Consider the following 19,086-nt stretch of genomic DNA (forward strand, 5'->3'; position numbering starts at 1 on the left):
GCCCCTTTGACTCCCGTTTGAGTCTCCCATTGGCTCATCTCTAGGGATGAACGAGTAAACTACATTTCCCGGCGTGCCCCGTGGTGACTCCCTCCTTCCGGCCGACGTGTCTCTCAGTGGGAGTAGCGGGTGAGCGGCCAGCAACATGGCGCCTCCGGCTCCTTGCTCAGCCTCTGGAGGCTCCGGGGAGGTGGACGAGCTGTTCGACGTGAAGAATGCCTTCTACATTGGCAGCTACCAGCAGTGCATCAACGAGGCGCAGCGGGTGAAGGTGCGGCGGCTGCGGGGCTGGGGGACCTTGGGGGCGGAGGCGGAAGACGCTTCCTGGTGGCTGCGGGTCGCGCTCTGGTTTTAAAAACCCTCCCTCTTCACCTCGCGCCGTTTCATCCCCGCGACCCCACCACGCCGCCACATCTCTTCAGAGCGCGGTGAAGAATTATCCTTGTCCTATGACCAAACTCAAAGCAGTAACACTTTAACGATATTTCTCACTCTGAGCGCTCTCTCAGACTGAACCTTGGGAGGCATTTGAGTAAGAGAGGGGTTCATACCGCTATAGTAATAATAACAATGGTAATGATACTACGCTACAGTAGTAATCATAAAAACAGCAACAACAATGATAGTTTCCATCTATTGAGCACCCACACTGTGCCGCCATGCCCTCAATACCCATGAAGTAGGGACTGTTGTTTATTCTCATTTTACAGGTGAGAAAAGGGAGGCTCAAGAGAGAAATGGCTTCTCGCTCGTTACCCTGCCCCGCTAACTAGGTTATTTCTCCCCAGACTTGCGCATTCATTCATTCACCCATTCCTCATTGAGCATCTGTATGGGCCAGGCAGGATATTAGTGCTGGGCTCAAAGCAGTGACAAAATAGACAAAACTCCCAGCTCTCTTGGAAGGCTCAGCTCCCAAGGGAGACAGACAGCAAACAAGTAAATAAACAAGATGATAGGAGGTGGTGCGACTTAGAGTGGTGGGAGTGAGCCTGGCTGTTTGAGAACCTTCAAGGCAGGGCCCGGGCAACCAGGTGGTGAGTGGGTGACAGGAGAGGGAGCAGCAGGGCCCACGAGCAGCACCATTTGGGGAGGCACATGGATGGTACTGTCACTTTGAGAGTGAGCCATTGGAGAATTTTTAAGAGCAGTGAACATGACAGGGTCTTTGCCTGCCCTCATGGTGTAGTGTCCTGAAGAGAGTAAAGAAGTAACGAAGCGAGAGAATACATAGTTTTCAGTTTGAGTTCTCTAGGGGAGAAGGGAGATAAAAAAGTGCTGATCAGAAATGGGGGTGGGGGCTGCTTCACGTGGGAGTGGTCAGATCAGGGCTCTCTGACTGCCATTTTAACCTGTGACGAAACCTTGAGAAGGCTCTAACCCCATAAGTTGCTGCAAAGGTGCTGAGGCGACAGTGAGCTCCACGTAGTCAAGGCATGAGGGTGGTGTGGCAGGAGTGAGGTGAGCACAGTGGAGGAGATGAAGAAGGAGGTGGGCAGAGTGAGGGGCAGGGCCTGAAGGGCCACAGCAGGGGTTTGGATTTTATTCCGAAGGTGTGGGAGGCCATCGTGGGAGGCCATCAGAGCGCCACACAAGGGAGTTGCAGACATCTTCCCAGAGGCAGCCAGAGGGTCGGGAGGAATTTGGATTCTGGAGTAGAGAAGGCTCGCTTTCCCTTCTGGCCTTTGGCAGTGAACCCCATGTCCCTGAGTGTCATCTGCATAATGGGGGGTAAAACCTCAAACAGACTTCAGTAAGAGATTAGGAATCGTTGAAATAACATTTGCATGACTGTATTAGTTTTCCATTGCCACTGTGACAAATTACCAAACGACAGCTTAAGTCAGGCCGCACACGATTACTATCTCGCAGCTTCTGTAAGTCAGAAGTCCAACACCGCTCTCACCAGGCTAAGATCAAGGTGTTGGCCCAGCTGTGTCCTTTTTTGGAGGTTCTGGGGAAGAAGCACCTTCCTAACTTGTTCAAGTTGCTACCTCTTGGCCAGGGACCACCCTTAGCTCCTGGAGGCTTCTGGATGCTTCTCTCCAGTCCTCAACCCCGCATATCACCCTTCCATCTCAGAACCAGCCACAGGGTTCTCACTTGGAGTCTCTCGAATTTCCCCTTCTTCATTTCTTTTGTCTAAAAGTCCTCTGCTTTTAAGGGTTTCCGTGATTAGACTGGATCCTCCCAGATAACCTAGCATAGTGTCTCCATTTTTAGGGTCCATAATCTTAATCACACCTGTGAAGTCCCTTTCGTGATGTAACGTAAGCTGTTCACAGGCCCCAGGGATTGGTATGGACATCTCTGGGGGACCTTGTCCGTTTGGCGCCATGGTTGTTACATGCCTCCTTGCTGGGGTAGTGTAGACCATGAGAAGATTGAGACAGACCTGGGCTCAGATTCTGTCTCTTCTGTGTTCTCTCTGCAGCCAGGGCTGAGTCACTGCACCTCTCTGAGCCTCACTTTCCCCTCCTGTCAAATGGGAACGATGACATTCATCTCAGTAGGGTCCCTGTGAGGTTCAGCGTTATACTCATGGTCCACCATCTGTCTTCTGTTGTGTGTCTATTCTGCTTACGTTACAGCAATGTGTTCTTTCCGTCTTATTGTGTCATAATATGCAAACTTTACCTCCCTGCTGAAGGAATCGGCGTGACCTGCTGTATGTAGAGAGTGATGGAAAACAAAGGAAACCAGATCAGCACTCTTATTTATTTATTTACTTATTTATTGGCTGTGTTGGGTCTTCGTTGCGGTGCGCGGGCTTCTCATTGCGGTGGCTTCTCTTGTTGCAGAGCACGGGCTCTAGGCGCGCAGGCTTCAGTAGTTGTGGCTCGCGGACTTAGTTGCTCTGCGGCATGTGGGATCTTCCTGGACCAGGGAGTGAACCCCATGTCCCCTGCGTTGGCAGGCGGATTTTTAATCCCCAGGGAAGTCCCAACAGTTTTTTTTTTTAATTTTTTTTTATTTATCTTTGGCTGCATTGGGTCTTCATTGCTGCACACAGGCTTTCTCTAGTTGTGGTGAGCGGGGGCTACTCTTCGTTGTGGTGCGTGGGCTTCTCATTGTGGTGGCTTCTCTTGTTGAGGAGCACGGGCTCTAAGTGCATGGGCTTCAGTAGTTGTGGCATGCGGGCTCTAGAGTGCAGGCTCAGTAGTTGTGGCTCACGGGCTCTAGAGTGCAGGCTCAGTAGTTGTGGTGCACGGGCTTAGTTGCTCCACAGCATGTGGGATCTTCCCGGACCAGGGCTCGAACCCATGTCCCCTGCATTGGCAGGCAGGTTCTTGACCACTGCGCCACCAGGGAAGCCCTCAGCAGTCACTCTTGCTGGAGGCACACTGCGGCCAAACCTCTGAGCTGGGGAAGCTACACCCTCTTTAGCAACGTGGTAAAGATGCACCGGCACCAAACCAAGAGGTTCTACCTGACGCATCCAGAAGAGTGGGAGTCCTGTCCCTGCTGAGCCATTTGACGTGATTTAATTCTGGTCCACAGGCCACCTAAACCTTCTTAGGCAGCCTGTACTGGGTTGAATGGTGTCCCTGAGAAGATATGTTCACCCGGGACCTGTGAATGTGACTTATTTGGAAAAGAGTCTTTGCAGCTGTAATTCAGTGAAGGATCTCTAGACAAGATCAGCTGGGATAGACCCTAAATCCAGTGACTGGTGTCCTTCTAAGAGAGAGGCTTGAGGCAGACAGAAAAGATGGAGGCAGAGGTGGGGGTGAGGCAGCCACAAGCCAGGGACTACCTGGAGCCACCAGAAGCCGGATGAGGCAAAGAAGGATCCTCCCAGAGAGCCTACGGAAGGCGCACAGCTCTGCCTGATCTCGGACTTCTGGCCTCCAGAGCCATGAGAGAATAAGTTTCTGTTTCTTTAAGCACACCCCCCCAGCCCAGCTGGTGGTTAGCTATAGCAGCCCCAGCAACCTCAGGCACCACCAGAGGTGGCGCCAGGTAGAACACCTGGTGTGTCTCAGTGCTGGCACCATGATGATGTTTGTTTCCCTACCTGTCAGACATTTCGCAAGCGCCCACAAGATGGCAGGCACTGCACAGGTGTTAGGGATGAAGCAACTAAGAAAGCCTCCAGGAGCTGACCGTCGAGTGTGGTCAGGGGACACTGATGGCCAGTAAGGGGAGGGAACGTGATCCCCCTTGCCAAACCCCATCACCGACTTCCCTTTACAGTAGCCCTTGCTCTCAGGTCTGGCTGCACCTCTGAGCTGTTTGAAGGCAGTTTGAGGCCACCTCGGGGTTGGCCGTCGTTGGTGGGCATAAGCCTCCTGGCTTTTCTGGTTTCTGAGCTCCCAGGTGATTCTGATGAGCTGTCAGGACTGGGGACCAGACCACTCACCTGGTGGCATGCATCACAGTCCTTGGTGTTCCCTGGTCTGTACATCTGTCCTTGTTCTTACACCTCCCAGAAGCTCTTCTCTCTTTGGCTGATTGAGAGGGTCCTGAGCGTCTGTGTGTGGGGTCTCGGTGACCCCCCTTGGCAGTCCTGCAGGGTCAGTGGTGGTGCCTGTTTTAATTTATTTTTTTATTTTTTTAATTTATTTTTTTTATTTTTTTTTTTTGCGGTACGTGGGCCTCTCACTGTTGTGGCCTCTCCCGTTGTGGAGCACAGGCTCCGGACGCGCAGGCTCAGCGGCCATGGCTCACGGGCCCAGCCGCTCCGCGGCACGTGGGATCTTCCCGGACCGGGGCACGATCCCATGTCCCCTGCATCGGCAGGTGGACTCTCAACCACTGCGCCACCAGGGAAGCCCGGTGGTGCCTGTTTTACAGAGGGGGCAGCTGAGGCTCAGAGTTGCCTCTGGGACCCTGGTCCCCCACAAGGCATCCCACTGTGTCCCTGCTTCAAAGGTAGCAACAGCCAACATTTGTCTCTTTTTTTACTGAGGGTGGTATGGGGACCCCAGGTGGGTTGTCCTCACCAGTGACCACCTCTGAGGGTCATTTCAGAGTCACTCATATAGAGGACACCGTGTTCCAAATCATGGCCGGATCCCCAGCCTGGCCACCAAGGCCAGAGCAAGCTGCTGGGACCCCCAGGCAAAGTTGGCCTAAGTCTGGCTGGGGCCAGGAGCCAGGCTTCTTGTTCGCAGTCTCGCTTGGCCTGGGAGGAGGACACATTCAGCGCCCTCGCCCCCTCAGGCTGGGAAGAAGGCCTGGGGACTAGGAGTCTGGTTCTCAGCCTCGGGGGAGAGCAGTCCTGGCGTGCTCCCACCGGCGGGGCTCCAGAACATTTGTCCCTGTGCTCTGGCAGCTGGACAGGCTGTTCATTCTCTCTGTGCTTTTCCTCAGGCCCTGTGGTTTAGAGGTTGTTGGAGTAGTGACTCCAAGGTGGCTGGGCCCCCTTCCCCCATGTCACTTTCCTCTCCCAGCCCCCAGGTGGCCTGTCCCAGCACCCGCGTGCCCTCTGGGCTGAGTTGCTCTGTGCCACCCCAGGTGCCACAGGGCCCACAGGAAGTCAGCCAGCACCCTGGGGCGTGGTCCAAAGCTGCTCTTCCCAGGAAGGGTCCCTCGCTTGCCCGTAGCCTCGTGGGGGCCTCCCTCGCAGTCCCACAGTGAACCCTGTAGGAGGTCACCTTACACCTGCTTCTGGGTTCTGTGTGGTGGCTGGGCTGAGGGAGTGTGGCCCGTGGGCCTCGTCCCCGAGTATAGGGCAGTCCCCAAGGTCTCACCCAGCCTGGCTAGACCCAGACATCGCTATGCTGGGGCAGCCAAGCTGAGCTCTCCCAGAAAGGTCCTCTGAGTGAGGCAGACCTTCATCTCTCCTGTTTGTCACGTTTAAAGAACGTTTTGAAACAAAAGCAGGACAGGAACAAGAGGCATGGAAGTATTCATTACAGAAAGTAAGTCCCTTTCGCACGTCTCCCGCTGGGTCCCATCCCTTCTCCAGTATCCACCATTCATGTCCGGATAGGAATCCTCCTGGGCCTGTTTGCTCGGCTTGTACAAACTTGGGCATCAGGGTGTTCCCATACCTACCCCCACCCCCACCCCTTGCTCTCCTCGGACCACGTGAGCAGCTTCATACTGTTGAGCAGCTTCTGTTTTGATCCACTGCACCCTGGGATCCTTCCTCCTTGACACCAGCAGCCACGTGTCCAGTGGTCAGAAGCGTGGGCTCTGCCCTGGCCCCTGCTATGTGGCTGGAGCAGTTTCAGCACTTTTGGTGTCCCCATCCCTCACCTGAATGGATGGGGGTGACGGTCGAACCTCCTTTCCCAGGGAGATGTCAGGGTGGCACAGAATGAGGTGCCCGGCACACCGCGTGCCCTCAGTGGAGGCTGCTCTCCTGCTGCCTAAGGTCATAGGCACCTGAGAGCCAGGGCCGGGACTAGGACCCAGACTCCACTGGGAAAGCTGCCCACTTGTGGCCTCAGAGGGCCTGTTGGGCACGTAGCCCCCAAGAGTTCTGACCTGATTTTCCACAGCCGTCAAGCCTGGAGAGAGATGTGGAAAGGGATGTCTTCCTGTACAGAGCGTACCTGGCACAGGTGAGTGTGGGCCCTTGACCATGACTGCCAACACCCTGGGGAAGGAGAGTAAGGAACAGAGTGTCGGCAGGGGCAGGGACCACGAGCAGCTGGTGTGGCCACCACAAGAAGGTGGCAGTGTCCCTGAGGCCCTGGAGCACCAGGCCAGAGGGCCAATGTTGGGATTTCTTGCTTTTCTTATTATACTTAATCGATAGATTTCACTTGTTCAGTACAGTTCTGGGTTTACAGAATAACTGAGCAGATGGCAAAGAGAATTCCAAATGCCCAACCCCCACACACAGGCATTTTCTCTTATTAACATTTCGGGTTGGCAGGGTGCTTTTGTTACAATCAATGCAGTGATATTGATACTGTTATTAGCCAAAGCCCACAGTTTAGACTGTGGGAGGTTTTTTTCTTTCTTTTATTTGGGGTATAATTGATTTATAATGTTGTGTTAGTTTCAGGTGTACAGCAAAGTGAATATGTTATACAAATACATATATCCACTTTTTTTGGGGGGGATTCTTTTCCCATATAGACCATTACAGAGTACTGAGTAGAGTTCCCTGTGTTGTACAGTAGGTCCTTATTAGTTATCTATTTTGTATACAGTAGCATGTGTGTGTCAATCCCAATCTTCCAATTTATCCCTCCCCCCAGACCCCTTACCCCACTCTAGTAACCATAAGTTTGTTTTCTACCTCTGTAATTCTACTTCAGTTTTGTAGGTAAGTTCATTTGTAGTCTTTTTTTAGATTCCACATATAAGCGATATCTTATGATATTTTTCTGTTTCTGACTTACTTCACTCGGTCTGAGAATCTCTAGGTCCATTCACGTTGCTGCAAATGGCATTATTTTGTTCTTTTTTATGGCTGAGTAATATTCCATTGTATATATGTACCACGTCTTCTTTATCCATTCCTTTGTTGATGGACATTTAGGTTGCTTCCACAGACACTAGGGTTTTTAAAAAGCAGCGTTACCCTGATAATGCAGTAAGACTGCATTCTTCTGTTCTAAAAACAATCTGGACTCTGCAGACAGGATTGAATCGTGCCCCGCCCTGTTCCCACCCCAGACCCACCAGCCTCCCGCCAACCTCTTCCCACAGCCACAGCCATAGACTGTTCTGTTGTGGGTACATGGCTCCACAGATGCCCCCACCTCACATCAGGCCTCGGGTGGCTTCCCAGGTCTGTTTGCATCTTTCCCTCTATGGAGCGTTCTGGAGCCTGATGGAACTTCCACCTTGTGGACCAAGCCCCCCTCACCACCCTCCCCCCACCAACCTCCAGGGTGAAGCTGGGGCCCAGACAGTGTGTGTGGTCCCCAGCAGAGTAGGGTGCCCCGGTGCGCCCCAGAATCTCCTTGGATGTGTTCATATATTCGTGTGTGTATATATATTTTTAAAAGATAAATACATGTCAGTGGCAACGAAAATACTGAAACTACCTAGAAAGGAAGATAGTGAATAAGGGGTCCCTGATTCCAGTTCCCCTCCCTGCAGTGACCTCCCTGCTGGGTGTCTGTCGGTGGGGTGCATGTTCTGCTCAGTAGAAGCCAGTGCCCAGACCCCCTGCCCCTGGTGACACCATTGCACCCCACCACCCCCAGAGCTGGCGGGGCCCTCACCCCGTCACTTCACCACCAGGGGGTGAACAGTGAGCTGCCAGGGTCTCCAGCTAGAGCAGTGGGCAGCGTGGCACGACAGCTAACGAGTGATGCCATGCTGGCTTCCACAGCGCACTCCAGCGGGGATGGCACCCATGGGCTGAGGGGGTCCCTGGGAGTGGTGGGCACCGGCCCCTGGTATTGGGGCTCCACCAGGGCAGTGCTAGAGCCAAGAAGCCCTTGTATGTTCCTGGGGTCTGAGAACATATAAACCCCACGGGGAGTTCGGGCGGAGCTGACAGCCTGCTTGTCTTGCCCACAGAGGAAGTACGGCGTGGTCCTGGATGAGATCAAGCCCTCCTCGGCCCCAGAGCTCCAGGCCGTGCGCATGTTTGCTGAGTACCTGGCTAGCGACAGCCGGCGGTGAGGTTGGGTGGGGGGCAGGCCTGGGGCACGGTGGATGGGCCTGGGTGGGCAGAGGATGTCTAGTTGGCATCCCTCCTCTGCCTTCTCACCTCTCTGAGCTTCAGTTTCCCTCATTTGCTCAGTGGGAGGCTGTGATGAACCCTGCTTCAAAGGGGGCGGGGGGCTGGGGATCAGAGATAAGGACTTGTGTACAGATACCTAGGGACTGTGAGGGCTTCATTCTTGCCAGGAGGACCTCCCCTGGTACATAAGGGTGGGGACCCTGCAGCCAGTCTTCCAGCCATTGCTGCTCACCCACTGTGCAGGGGAGGGAATGGCAGCCACACCACGCATCATTCATCTCTGCCCAGATGGAGGGTGGGAGGGGACAGCAAGTCTTCACCCTGAGCTGAGTGTGTCCACCTGTGCCACAGACCAGCAGTCATCAAACTCCCTCAGGCGATGGCCAGGAGAGGTGGGGTGGTCTGGGCTATGGGGACCTGGAAGTGCTGAGCATCCCAGGACCAGGCCCGCCTGTTACCTGCTGCTCCGTTGGGGTCTGAGACAGCTCACAGTCCAGCCCTGCTGACCTCAGGTGGTTCCTGCACAGGCAGGTGCGTGGGCTGTTCCTTGCTGGCTGGGATGCTCGCCCAGGTGCACGTGAACTCAGCCTCTGCAGGTGGGGGCCGTGTGGCCCTGCCTCACCTGTGCATGGAGCACCAGCCTGACGCAGTAGGCCCCGTGGCCCCTCTGCACCTCGGTTTCCCCCGCCCCTCGGAATGGGCTGGTCGTGAGGCCCCCTGGGATTTCGGAGGTAAAACACTCCGCAGAGGGCGGCTGGGATGGAAGGCTGGGGCAGCACAGCCCACGACAGGGAGCCACTCTCTTCTCTGAGCCGATTCCCGCCTACCTGTCCCAGCCCCAGGGCCCTTCCACCACCCAGGCCTCTCCTCACAGCACTGTGACGCATCACAGAGGGGCCCTCCCCGCATCTCTGCCCTGTGGAACTTAATAGACCAGGATGTGGTCATGACCTTGTTGACAGTATGCTTTCCTCGGAGGCTGCTGCAGCCATCTGTGAGTCCCAAGTGTGGGTATGACTGTGCTGTGACCCCCACCTCTGCTCCTTCCTCATGGAGGGCAGCGCCCTGTGCTCCACCTTCTGTGATCAGGCTCCTTCGTCCACAGACACTTGAAGGATTTACTCAAAGAGGCTTAAGCAGTGGCAGCTAAATGGGGACTCCCAAAAGACATGTCCATGTCCTAACCCCCAGAACCTGTGAACCTGACCTCATTGGGAATGGGGGTCTTTGCAGATATACGTGGTTAAGGATCTTGAAATCATCTTGGATATAAGGTGGGCCCTAAATGTGGTGACTGGTATCTCCATAAGAGATGGAAGAGAAGACACAGATGCGGAGGCCACATGAAGATGGAGGCAGAGATGGGGGTGAAAGAGACACAAGCTAAGGACTGCTGCAGCTCCAGGAGAAAGGACCAGGACAGATCTTCCCTTGGAGGAAGGAACCAATCCTGCCAGCACTTTGATTTTAGACTGCTGGCCTCCAGAACTGGGAGAGAATAAGCCCCTGTTGTTTTGATCCCCTCCCTGGTTCGTGGGCTCTGTGACAGCAACCCCAGGACACTAAGACAGGCAGCCTCCTGAAGCCATCCCTTCACCCTCTCTGTGCACGTCTCTAGCTGGGGTGACAAACCCCATTCTCCTTTCGGAAGGGGAGGGAGCCCCAGGGCTGCTGTGAGCACTACAGAAAAGAACCCGCAGGAAGCCCACGGCTTGGAGCAGGTGCTCAGGAAAGCAGAGCGGCTCTTGGTGCATCCATCCTGGCAGTACAAACCACCACCTCATACAAAGTGCCCAGCGAGCAGGTGGTGGAGAAAGTGCTGGAGCCCGTAAGGGTAACCACCACGTGTTCCAGTAACAACGTACAGCACTGACGTTACAAGGACAAGAGCAGGCACCATGTTCACAGCCTGTGTGCCGGGAGTCAGGCAGGAAGCTTTGGGACGTGGCCTTGGGGCTCCTCACGCCAACCCTGTGTGATCCCTGTGCACAGTCCTTCTGTGCAGAGAGGGGAAGAGACTCAGATTTGAAGTCATTTGTCCGTCAGGCACTCTCTGGTGGGCGCAGAGGGAGTAATAGGCACATCCCTGCCCTCCAGGGGCTCTCAGGTACACAGGCACTTGGCCACCAGCCCCCAGCAACCCGCATGAAACGTATGCGCTTGTTGAGACTGTGTGTCCCAAGCCACAGCATCTGTCCAGCAGTGACACAGGGCCGGGCCCTTGCCTCCCTTCATTAACCGCTCAGCAGCCCTTTGAAACAGGGAGTTGCAGCTCCTCGTTTCAGTTAAGCAGACCGAGGCTCTGGTGTCCTGTGGCGGGTGAGGGCATCCGGCTGGTCCTCGGGCAAGCCTGAACTCCAGCCTGCTGCCGGCTCCCAGCCCCCAGTCGCGCACGACGTTCACTTGCCAGGAGCAGCCTGCACACCAAGCTCGGGAACCGGGGGCAGCCACCCTGTCAGTGGGGTGTCGTCCTGCACAGCCGCCCTCAGGACCCAGGCCCGACGCTGACCAAGTAGATCAGGACCCTCTGCTGAGACCACTGGCCTCCTCGGGAAGTTGGTGACGTCGCCAGTGTGAGGTTCACCTGTGTGGCCTCATGTCCCTGTGGAGGTGTCCCCATTGAGTTAGCCTGTCCCTGTGCATGTGGGGCGGTGTGGACACCTCAGCCCCCGAGCACTGAGGGCCAGTGGAGCTCGAGACCTGGATGGTCATTTATGCTGCTTCGTGGGCAGAGCCAGGCATGGCCCTTCCTGCCCCACACTCCCCATAGGGCCTGGATCACCCAACCCCGCTTCTCCTGGCCTTGGTTTCCGTGTTTATGCGAGGGGTGAGGAGTGCCTGGTGGGGAGGTGGCGAGACTGGCACCTAGTGGGGCTTGGCAGAGACAGCTGGGCCTATCCTGCCCTCTGCTGCTTTGTGCCCCAGGGGGCCTGACTCGCCCTCTCAGGGCCTGTCGGTTCCCATGGGGGAGAGGCCGCCTCCTGCCCCTGCCTCGGCCTCTGAGCAGCTGCATCTCGCAGGGATGGGATCGTGGCCGAGCTGGACCGGGAGATGAGCCGGACCGTGGACGTGACCAACACCACCTTCCTGCTCATGGCTGCCTCCATCTACTTCCACAACCAGAACCCGGATGCAGCCCTGCGCACCCTGCATCAAGGGGATAGCCTGGAGTGGTGAGTGGCTGTCCTGCACTGGGGGAACGGCCAGCGTGAGTGGCTCCTCTGGTGTCCAGGCAGCTCAGGGCCTCATCAGCCATCGTCATAGGAACGGCAAGGGGGGCTGCTCTGAAAGAGAGGGGCTGGGATGGGGCATGGGCCTCCCATTTAGGCTGCAGCTCTTGTTCTCCGTCCAGGAGACACACTTTTCCGCATGGCTGGGCCATTGCTCTGAGGACACATCACCCGGGGCTGAAAACCCTCTGTTCCCAGGAGCAGAGCAGAAAGCACCTTTGTCTCTGCCTGAGATTTCTGCACCCTCCCTTCTCCCATGAAGCCTTGTGTTTCTCTGCCCTGGGCCCTGGATTTCCATGTCCTTCCTGGGCCCCACGGACCCTCCTCTGAGACCGGCCCTCAGGGCACTCCGGGCCTGGGCACTGGAGCGCCCTGCAGCCTGCTGTCGGCTCCACCCCCACCCAGGAGGTGGCTCTGGGCTGTGCTGTGTCCGGCTCCCTGTAGCCAGGGCTCCAGCCCTGCAGGGTGCAGCCATTCTCCCCCATGAGCGCTCTGGTTTCTGCCTTCCCTTGGTTAGTTGGTCACCACGTGTTCCTTCATATCCGTTTATGTCCCATCTGATCCAGAGAAGGGTTTGCAATAGGCATGTTACACGGCTGGTGAGGCAGTGCACCCCACGAATGTTTCTCATGCTTCTCCTCGGGCTGGTCTGGGTGCTGGGTCACGTTCTGGTGGGAAAACTCGGGAACAAGTGGCCACATCAGTGATCGGTGGTCACAGCTGTCTGGGCTCGAGGCGAGGGGCTGTGGGTGTGGGCGCTGAAAGCACGGAGCAGGTGTTCCCCTGCAGCACTTCATCTGGGACTCTGGAAACGAGAGGGGGGTACAGATGGGATGGCCAGCCACGGGGCGGGCAGGGAGCGGGCCACAGGCCTGGGGACCCCATGGGAGCTCCCGGCCCAAGCACACTCAGCAGAGACAGGTGGGAGTGCAGGGCCTGGGAAGTGATGGGGTGCTGAGCCCAGCGAGCAGCGCCCAGGTCTGAGTTTGGCCCAGCTGGGCTGACAGTCAGCCTCAGTGTTCCCCTCTGTAAGGCGGGGCTGGTGGCCTGAGCACTCAAGGGGAGGTTTCTGGAAGGTGGTGCTTACACAGAGTGAGCTCCTGGTGGAGGATAAAGTCGGGTGGGAGTTCACTGACTGCCCGCCCTTCCCACAGCATGGCCATGACGGTGCAGATCCTGCTGAAGCTAGACCGCCTGGACCTCGCCCGGTAAGCCCCTCCCCACCGGGGCTGCTGGGCTGTGGCCTGTGCATGGGGGGGGGGTATCTTAGCAACGGCCAGGCCATGTTGGGACCCTGTGTTCTCCAGCAGCCAGGCCGCTGTCTTCAAGGGTGCACGCGGCATGGGGACCACCCAGAGCCCTCTCCCTGGCTCTGATTATCAGTGACACGAGTGTTTCTCCATTTATTTCATTCTAGTCCATTGGGGTGACTGCACTATTGTTTACCTGCTCGTCTCTGCAGGGTGTTGCCTGGGACAAGGGGCGTCACTGTCTGTGCCTCAGTTTCCTTCTGTGAGGCAGGCAGTGGGGCCCATCTTGCAGGGTTGGGGTGGGCTTTGCAAGCACGCAGAGGCGTGTGCAGCCGTGGATGGGGGGTGGCCAGGCCGGGGCCTGAGGTCCTGGGGCCTCGTGAGCAAGGAACTCGGGCTGCGGTGGGGCACAGTGACTGGCCACTCAGCTACCGGGCACCTCCCGCCTCTCTCCTCTGCCCCCAGGAAGGAGCTGAAGAAAATGCAGGACCAGGACGAGGACGCCACCCTCACCCAGCTGGCCACCGCCTGGGTCAGCTTGGCTGTGGTGAGTACCCGGCTTGTGTGCGGGCGTGAGAGACAGGAGTATCCGGGAGCCAGGAGATGGCGGCGACCCCCTGTGCGCAGCGCTGGCTGCTCCTGTGGGGAGGGTGCAGGTGGGGTTCCACAGACGCACTGGACCTCCTGCTTTCTTGGGGACTAGTCCCCTGGAGGAGCCCCAGCACGTTTTCCCCCTCTCTCGGGCTTGACCCCTTCTGGCTCCTTGCAGCCGAGAGGCTTGGCCAGAGCCAGAGTGAACAAACTGGGGGTTTATGGAACCGGACTCGGCGTACCTCTGCCTGCACGTACCCGCTCCCGCCCCCCAGCCCGGGTGCACGGAGCCAGCCAGCTGGCAGCGCACCCTCCTCTGGGGTCTGGCCCTGCTCTTGGCTGCTACTCAGCTTGCTCTCTGGGCTCCCAGCACAGGGTTGGTGCCCGTATCCCCCTCACGCTTTCCCCCTGGAGCCCAGCCCCCCACCCCCACGTGCCTGGGCACCCCTCTCCTGGCAGCAGCCCCATTTCTGGGTTTGGACATTTGGCTTCCTTTCTCTGAGTCCTTTGTACGGGCCTTTTAAATTGTGCTCCTCGTCTGTGTGCACCTGCACGTGCTTTTGCAGGGCTGAGGCCTCACCCCACAGTATCCATTCAGTTTATCGCGACAAACCCGAACAGCTCTCTCCCGTAGCCTAGCAGTCTTTCACAAGCACATCTTGGTCTCAGGTTCCCCTGCAGGTGTGGCGCTGTGTCTTTACCAGGCGGACAGAACCTTCTTACTCAGAATTCGGGCGGTCGGGGTCACGGCTGCTGGAGCAGAGGCCACCCCGATGGGCCATGTGTCCCAGTGGTCCCAGCTCAGACCTTGACCCAGCTGCCCATGCACTGATTCTCCCTCTTGAAGCCGAGGCTTTCGAGTCTATAAACGTAGGGCTTGGGGAGCCGGGTTTGAGGGGGTCTGCGTACCGCTTCGGCCCCTTCACAGCACTAGCTGCACAAGGGTCTCTTCGGGGAAGGGGGCGGTGTCCAAAGACTGCCTGCCGTGGGCCGGCTGCACTGGGATTGTCTCCACAAAGTGCTGGGATCCCTCCAGGAGGGAGCAGGCAGGGTAGGGCCGGGCAGCAGGGTGACAAAGCGGTGATGTCGACTGTCCCCGCAGGGTGGTGAGAAGCTGCAGGACGCCTACTACATCTTCCAGGAGATGGCTGACAAGTGTTCGTCCACCCTGCTGCTGCTCAGTGGGCAGGCAGCCTGCCACATGGCCCAGGGCCGGTGGGAGGCCGCGGAGGGCGTGCTGCAGGAGGCGCTGGACAAGGTATGGGCAGGCGCAGCCCCAGCCCAGAAACGGGTGTGCCACAGACCCCATGGCCTGCCTCGTGGCCATGTGGGGATTTTAGTGCCATATCAGTTAAAACTCAGGATTGCAAGCGACAGTCCTGATTCTAACTTCTCTTGGAAATGCGAGGATCCCGTCAGCCTGGGCCCCCATCGGCCTGAGCTGAGCAGACCCACGCTCTGTCTCCTCTTCACTGACACCTTGGCTGCCTGGTTAGGGGCCTTTCGCGGTGATCCCTCACCTGGGTCTGTGCTTGGGAGAGACAGCTCCCGTTTGCTGCCGAGGGGAGAGCAGGCTGCCGACGGGATGTGTCACCTCTGCCCATCCTTGTCGAGCAGAGGGCCTGGAGCGCTGCCCTCAGGGCTGCCTCAGTTGTCTTCTCACGGCTGCCATCCGAAACGATATAATGAGACACTGACACCAGTGGGAAGCTTTCTCCATGCTCGTCTCTGCGAGGGGCCGAGCTATCGTCAGGTTGTTGGCCGAGTGGGGCCAGGCTGAGGGCAGTCAGTCGGGTGCTCCTGCTGGCTGGCGTCGTCAGGCTGCCCGTGTGGCGCTGCCTCGCCTACCAGAGCGCCCCGTGCTGGTGGGGAGAATGCGGGTCTCTGCAAAGAAGGGCAGCATGGGGTGGAGCCAAATCTGTGCAGGAGGCCTGGGTCCCTGCAGCCCCTCGAGCCTGTGGCGCCCTGCAGCCTGAGCGGCATGTCCCTGCCTCGCCCCAGCCAGGGGCTCTGGCTGGGGTTCCTGGCCAAGGCAGCGGCCGAGCTGATTCCCAGAGTTCCCTGTGCCTCAGAGCCCAATATGGGCGGGTGGGGTGAGGTCACCCCCTTGGAGTTTCTGGTAATTTCCCGCAGCTTCCTGCCAATGCCCCTGGGGAGCAGGCAGGGCGGGAGGGGTCTGTCCCACGGTCTCAGGCCTCATCATTGCAGCAGGAGGAGCAGCTAGCTGGGCTGTGATAGGTTGAGGCCGCCTTGGTCTGGACTCCATTGCTTTGAGATTTGTGATAAAAACGCCCCTCCCAAGTTGCGACAAGCAAGGGGGCTCTGTGTCAGACTGGTCTGCACATGAAGCAACACGCTCGCTGGGAAAGCAGCCGGTGTGGGGAGGCAGAAGGGAGGGCCCTGAGGTCACTGTCTTGCGGAGCGGCCAGTGGTGGGGGCGTGCTGGGTCTTGCAGCCCTAGCCCTGCTTGAGATGGGGGCCTGGAGGAGCTGACCCTGCCTGTCTGGTGTCCCCTTGTGTTGCCAGGACAGCGGCCACCCTGAGACCCTGATCAACCTCATCGTCCTGTCCCAGCACCTGGGCAAGCCTCCCGAGGTAGGACCCTCCCCACCCTCAGCCAGGTGCAGGAGTGTTTTCCGGCCCTCACGGTGCCAGCCTGGGGTGGGCAGGGGTCTCTGGTGTGGCCCCGGCTCTCGAGGGAGCTTGGGGCCTCAGGGTCTGACCTTCAAGATTGGCCTGGCCTTGGGGCGAAAACCTGTTCCCCACGAGTGGGTGCAGCTGAGATCGGCCCCCGGAAGCTGGCATTGCAAGTACTCTCCCAGGGTCCCCACCCTGGTTGGGGCTGCAGGTCAGCTGCTCTGTGGGTCCTACAGACAAGTGGGCTGAGGCTCAGGGCTCCCAGGCTGGGACTCGGCCTGTGCCACCTCAGGATTGGGGGCGGACACCAGGACAGAGAAACAGGGCTCAGGGGAGCAACCCTGCTGGGCCTACCTTGTCTGAGGGTGGGGAGGAGGACGCTGGGGCGCTGCCCCATGTAGGTGCCTTGCCCAGCCGGCCAGGGGCCTGCCTCAGGGCTTCATGGTGGTCTGTCACCAGTTTCTCGAAGAAGAGCCCCCCAGACAGCCTCAGGGCTGGGGTGGTGCAGGGCAGATAGGACCACTCTCCCACTCGCCGCAGAGACATCCCCAGACTATCAGTTTTGGAGAAACAGAGCCAGACAGATGCCCCTAGCCCCACATGGTCAGGGCTGAGCCTGGCAGGTAGGGCAAGGCTGGGAGCGAGGGCCCACCTCTGAGGTGTCTCCATACGACGTGCCCAGAACAAATCCATCTCCTTTCCCAGCCCCATGCTCCCTGACCTGCCTTCCACTCCTGGCCTCCTGCCTCTCCCAGGGCCTGGGTCCCTGCCCAGCCCACATCCCTGAACCTGGTGCATGCTTCACCCATGTACCAAGTGCAGGCTCTGTGCCAGGTGGTGCTCCCCACCCGCCAGGGTCCTCTCTAATTCAGCATGGTTCCGGGGCGGCAGGTTGTGATGGAGAAAATGTGGGGAAACCAGGGCTCTTGCCTGGGTCTGGCCAGGTGGCCCTTGTTTCACCCAACTCCCTACCCTGCAGGTCAGAGCCACCATGGAGTCCCCATATTTAGCTAACCTTGCCTCCCCCACAGGTGACAAACCGCTACCTGTCCCAGCTGAAGGACGCCCACAGGTCCCACCCCTTCATCAAGGAGTACCAGGCCAAGGTGAGCTTGTGCAGGCGGCCCGTCTCTGAGCCCTAGACTCCCCAGGCTTTGCCAGGCAAAGCGCAGAACTTGGGGCCTGGCTCACAAGTTCTCCCCTTTCTCTGCCCACCCCCATCCCCCTTCCCCGCCCCCTGTTCACGTTGAAGGAAAATGACTTTGACCGGCTGGTGCTGCACTACGCCCCCAGCGCCTGAGACCGGCCCCAGACGCGTTTCCGGAGCTGTGGGGATACAAGGCCAGGGCTGTGCTGCCCTCTCCACCGGGCACTTGCCGTTTGGCCAGAAGCAGAGGCTGGAAGCCCAGCCCAGCCCCCCCTTTTGTCAATAAATGTCTCCACTCCAGGTATCCCCAACGGATCCATGTTTGCTCTAGCCATTTTGAGGGGAGCATGTGGGAACCAAGGCTCAGATGGGAGGGGCCTGGGCACCATCACCCAGGGCTGTTGCTGGGAGGGGGCCCTGGTGACCAGGGTCTGTGAGCAGCAGCTGTACAGACTCCCCTGCCCTCAGACAGCCACCTCGTGTTGCTGAGCTGCAGGCGGCACAGCCATGTCCCCCAAGCCCAGTTGGCATCCAAGGAAACTGCAGCACAGAGGAGTCACAGCCATCACAAGGGGCACCGGGATTTGAACGCAGGACCCCTGGGTGGTCTGCAGGTGGTGAGGGTGCCAGAAGCACTCAGGCTCAGCCAAGTGGGGAGGGTGTGTACCGGCTCCTCACAGGAGTAAACATCAGCCGCCCAGACCCCTGCTCCTTGCTGCCCTGTGGTGAGTCATGAGCCAAGACAGACCCGCTGTGGTCGGGGCTGTGGGTGCCGGCACGCTGCTGTGGCCAAAGCAGCGAGCTCCCTGCCCAGAGAGAGAAATGCATAGTGAGCGCCCCTCGATAAGAAGCAGCTAAGGGCTTCCCTGGTGGTGCAGTGGTTAAGAATCTGCCAATGCAGGGGACACGGGTTCAAGCCCTGGTCTGGGAAGATCCCACACGCCACAGAGAAACGAAGCCTGTGTGCCACGACTGAGCCTGCGCTCTAGAGTCCGCGAGCCACAACTACTGAGCCCATGTGCTGCAACTCCTTGAACCCCGCGTGCCTAGAGCCCGTGCTCCGCAACAACAGAAGCCACCGCAATGAGAAGCCAGTGCACCGCAAAGAAGAGTAGCCCCCGCTCGCCGCAACTAGAGATAGCCCGCACGCAACAACGAAGGCCCACGCAGCCAATCAATCAGTTTCTTAAAAAAAAAAAGCTGAACAACAGAGGGAGGGAGGGGGAATGGCAGGGGCCTCTGGGATGAGGTCACCATTGAGCTGTGTCCACCAAAACAAGAAGAAGGATCTGCCAGGACAGGTTCTGGGGCGACGAGCATCCTGGGCAGTAGGAACAGCCTGTGCAAAGACCCTGAGGCCACACTGGACTCTGAGCTGGACAGGGCTCTGTCTCTGGGCCAGTGTCTGGGTAGGGAAAGAAAGATACTTGGGCTCCGAGAGCCTGGCCTCGGAGGTGGTCTTGGGAAACGCTGTGCTTGATTGCCAAGACAAGACAGAGAGCAAGGGACCCCCAGCATCAGGACCCACCCCCAGCCCCTCCCTGCCTGGTGCGGATGCCCCAGGGCAGGGGCATCAGTCAGGGGCAGTGGTGTGTAGGGGGAGTGAGGGCTGAGATGAGCTCCCTGGGG

General features: G+C 58.1%; 1 protein-coding gene across 3 annotated transcripts; it reads left to right on the forward strand.

Annotated features, from left to right (window-relative positions):
• The first annotated feature begins 92 nt into the window (after positions 1-92).
• Positions 93-17,772, forward strand: COPE (COPI coat complex subunit epsilon). 3 transcript variants are annotated; one of them, XM_032625784.1, is made up of 11 exons: positions 93-271; positions 6,453-6,515; positions 8,437-8,537; positions 11,623-11,775; positions 12,987-13,040; positions 13,548-13,629; positions 14,343-14,543; positions 14,776-14,931; positions 16,200-16,268; positions 17,342-17,416; positions 17,563-17,772. In XM_032625784.1, the coding sequence occupies exons 1-11, from the start codon at positions 146-148 to the stop codon at positions 17,608-17,610; spliced, it is 1,128 nt and encodes a 375-aa protein (XP_032481675.1). In that variant the 5' UTR covers positions 93-145; the 3' UTR covers positions 17,611-17,772. The 3 variants fall into 3 exon arrangements, with proteins under 3 accessions (XP_032481675.1, XP_032481677.1, XP_032481676.1); XM_032625785.1 differs by lacking the exon at positions 14,343-14,543 and having other exon boundaries at positions 97-271; XM_032625786.1 differs by lacking the exons at positions 6,453-6,515; positions 14,343-14,543 and having other exon boundaries at positions 95-271.
• The last annotated feature ends 1,314 nt before the right edge of the window (positions 17,773-19,086 follow it).

The sequence above is a fragment of the Phocoena sinus genome, chromosome 3, assembly GCF_008692025.1.
Source record: "Phocoena sinus isolate mPhoSin1 chromosome 3, mPhoSin1.pri, whole genome shotgun sequence".
Lineage (NCBI taxonomy): Eukaryota > Metazoa > Chordata > Mammalia > Artiodactyla > Phocoenidae > Phocoena > Phocoena sinus.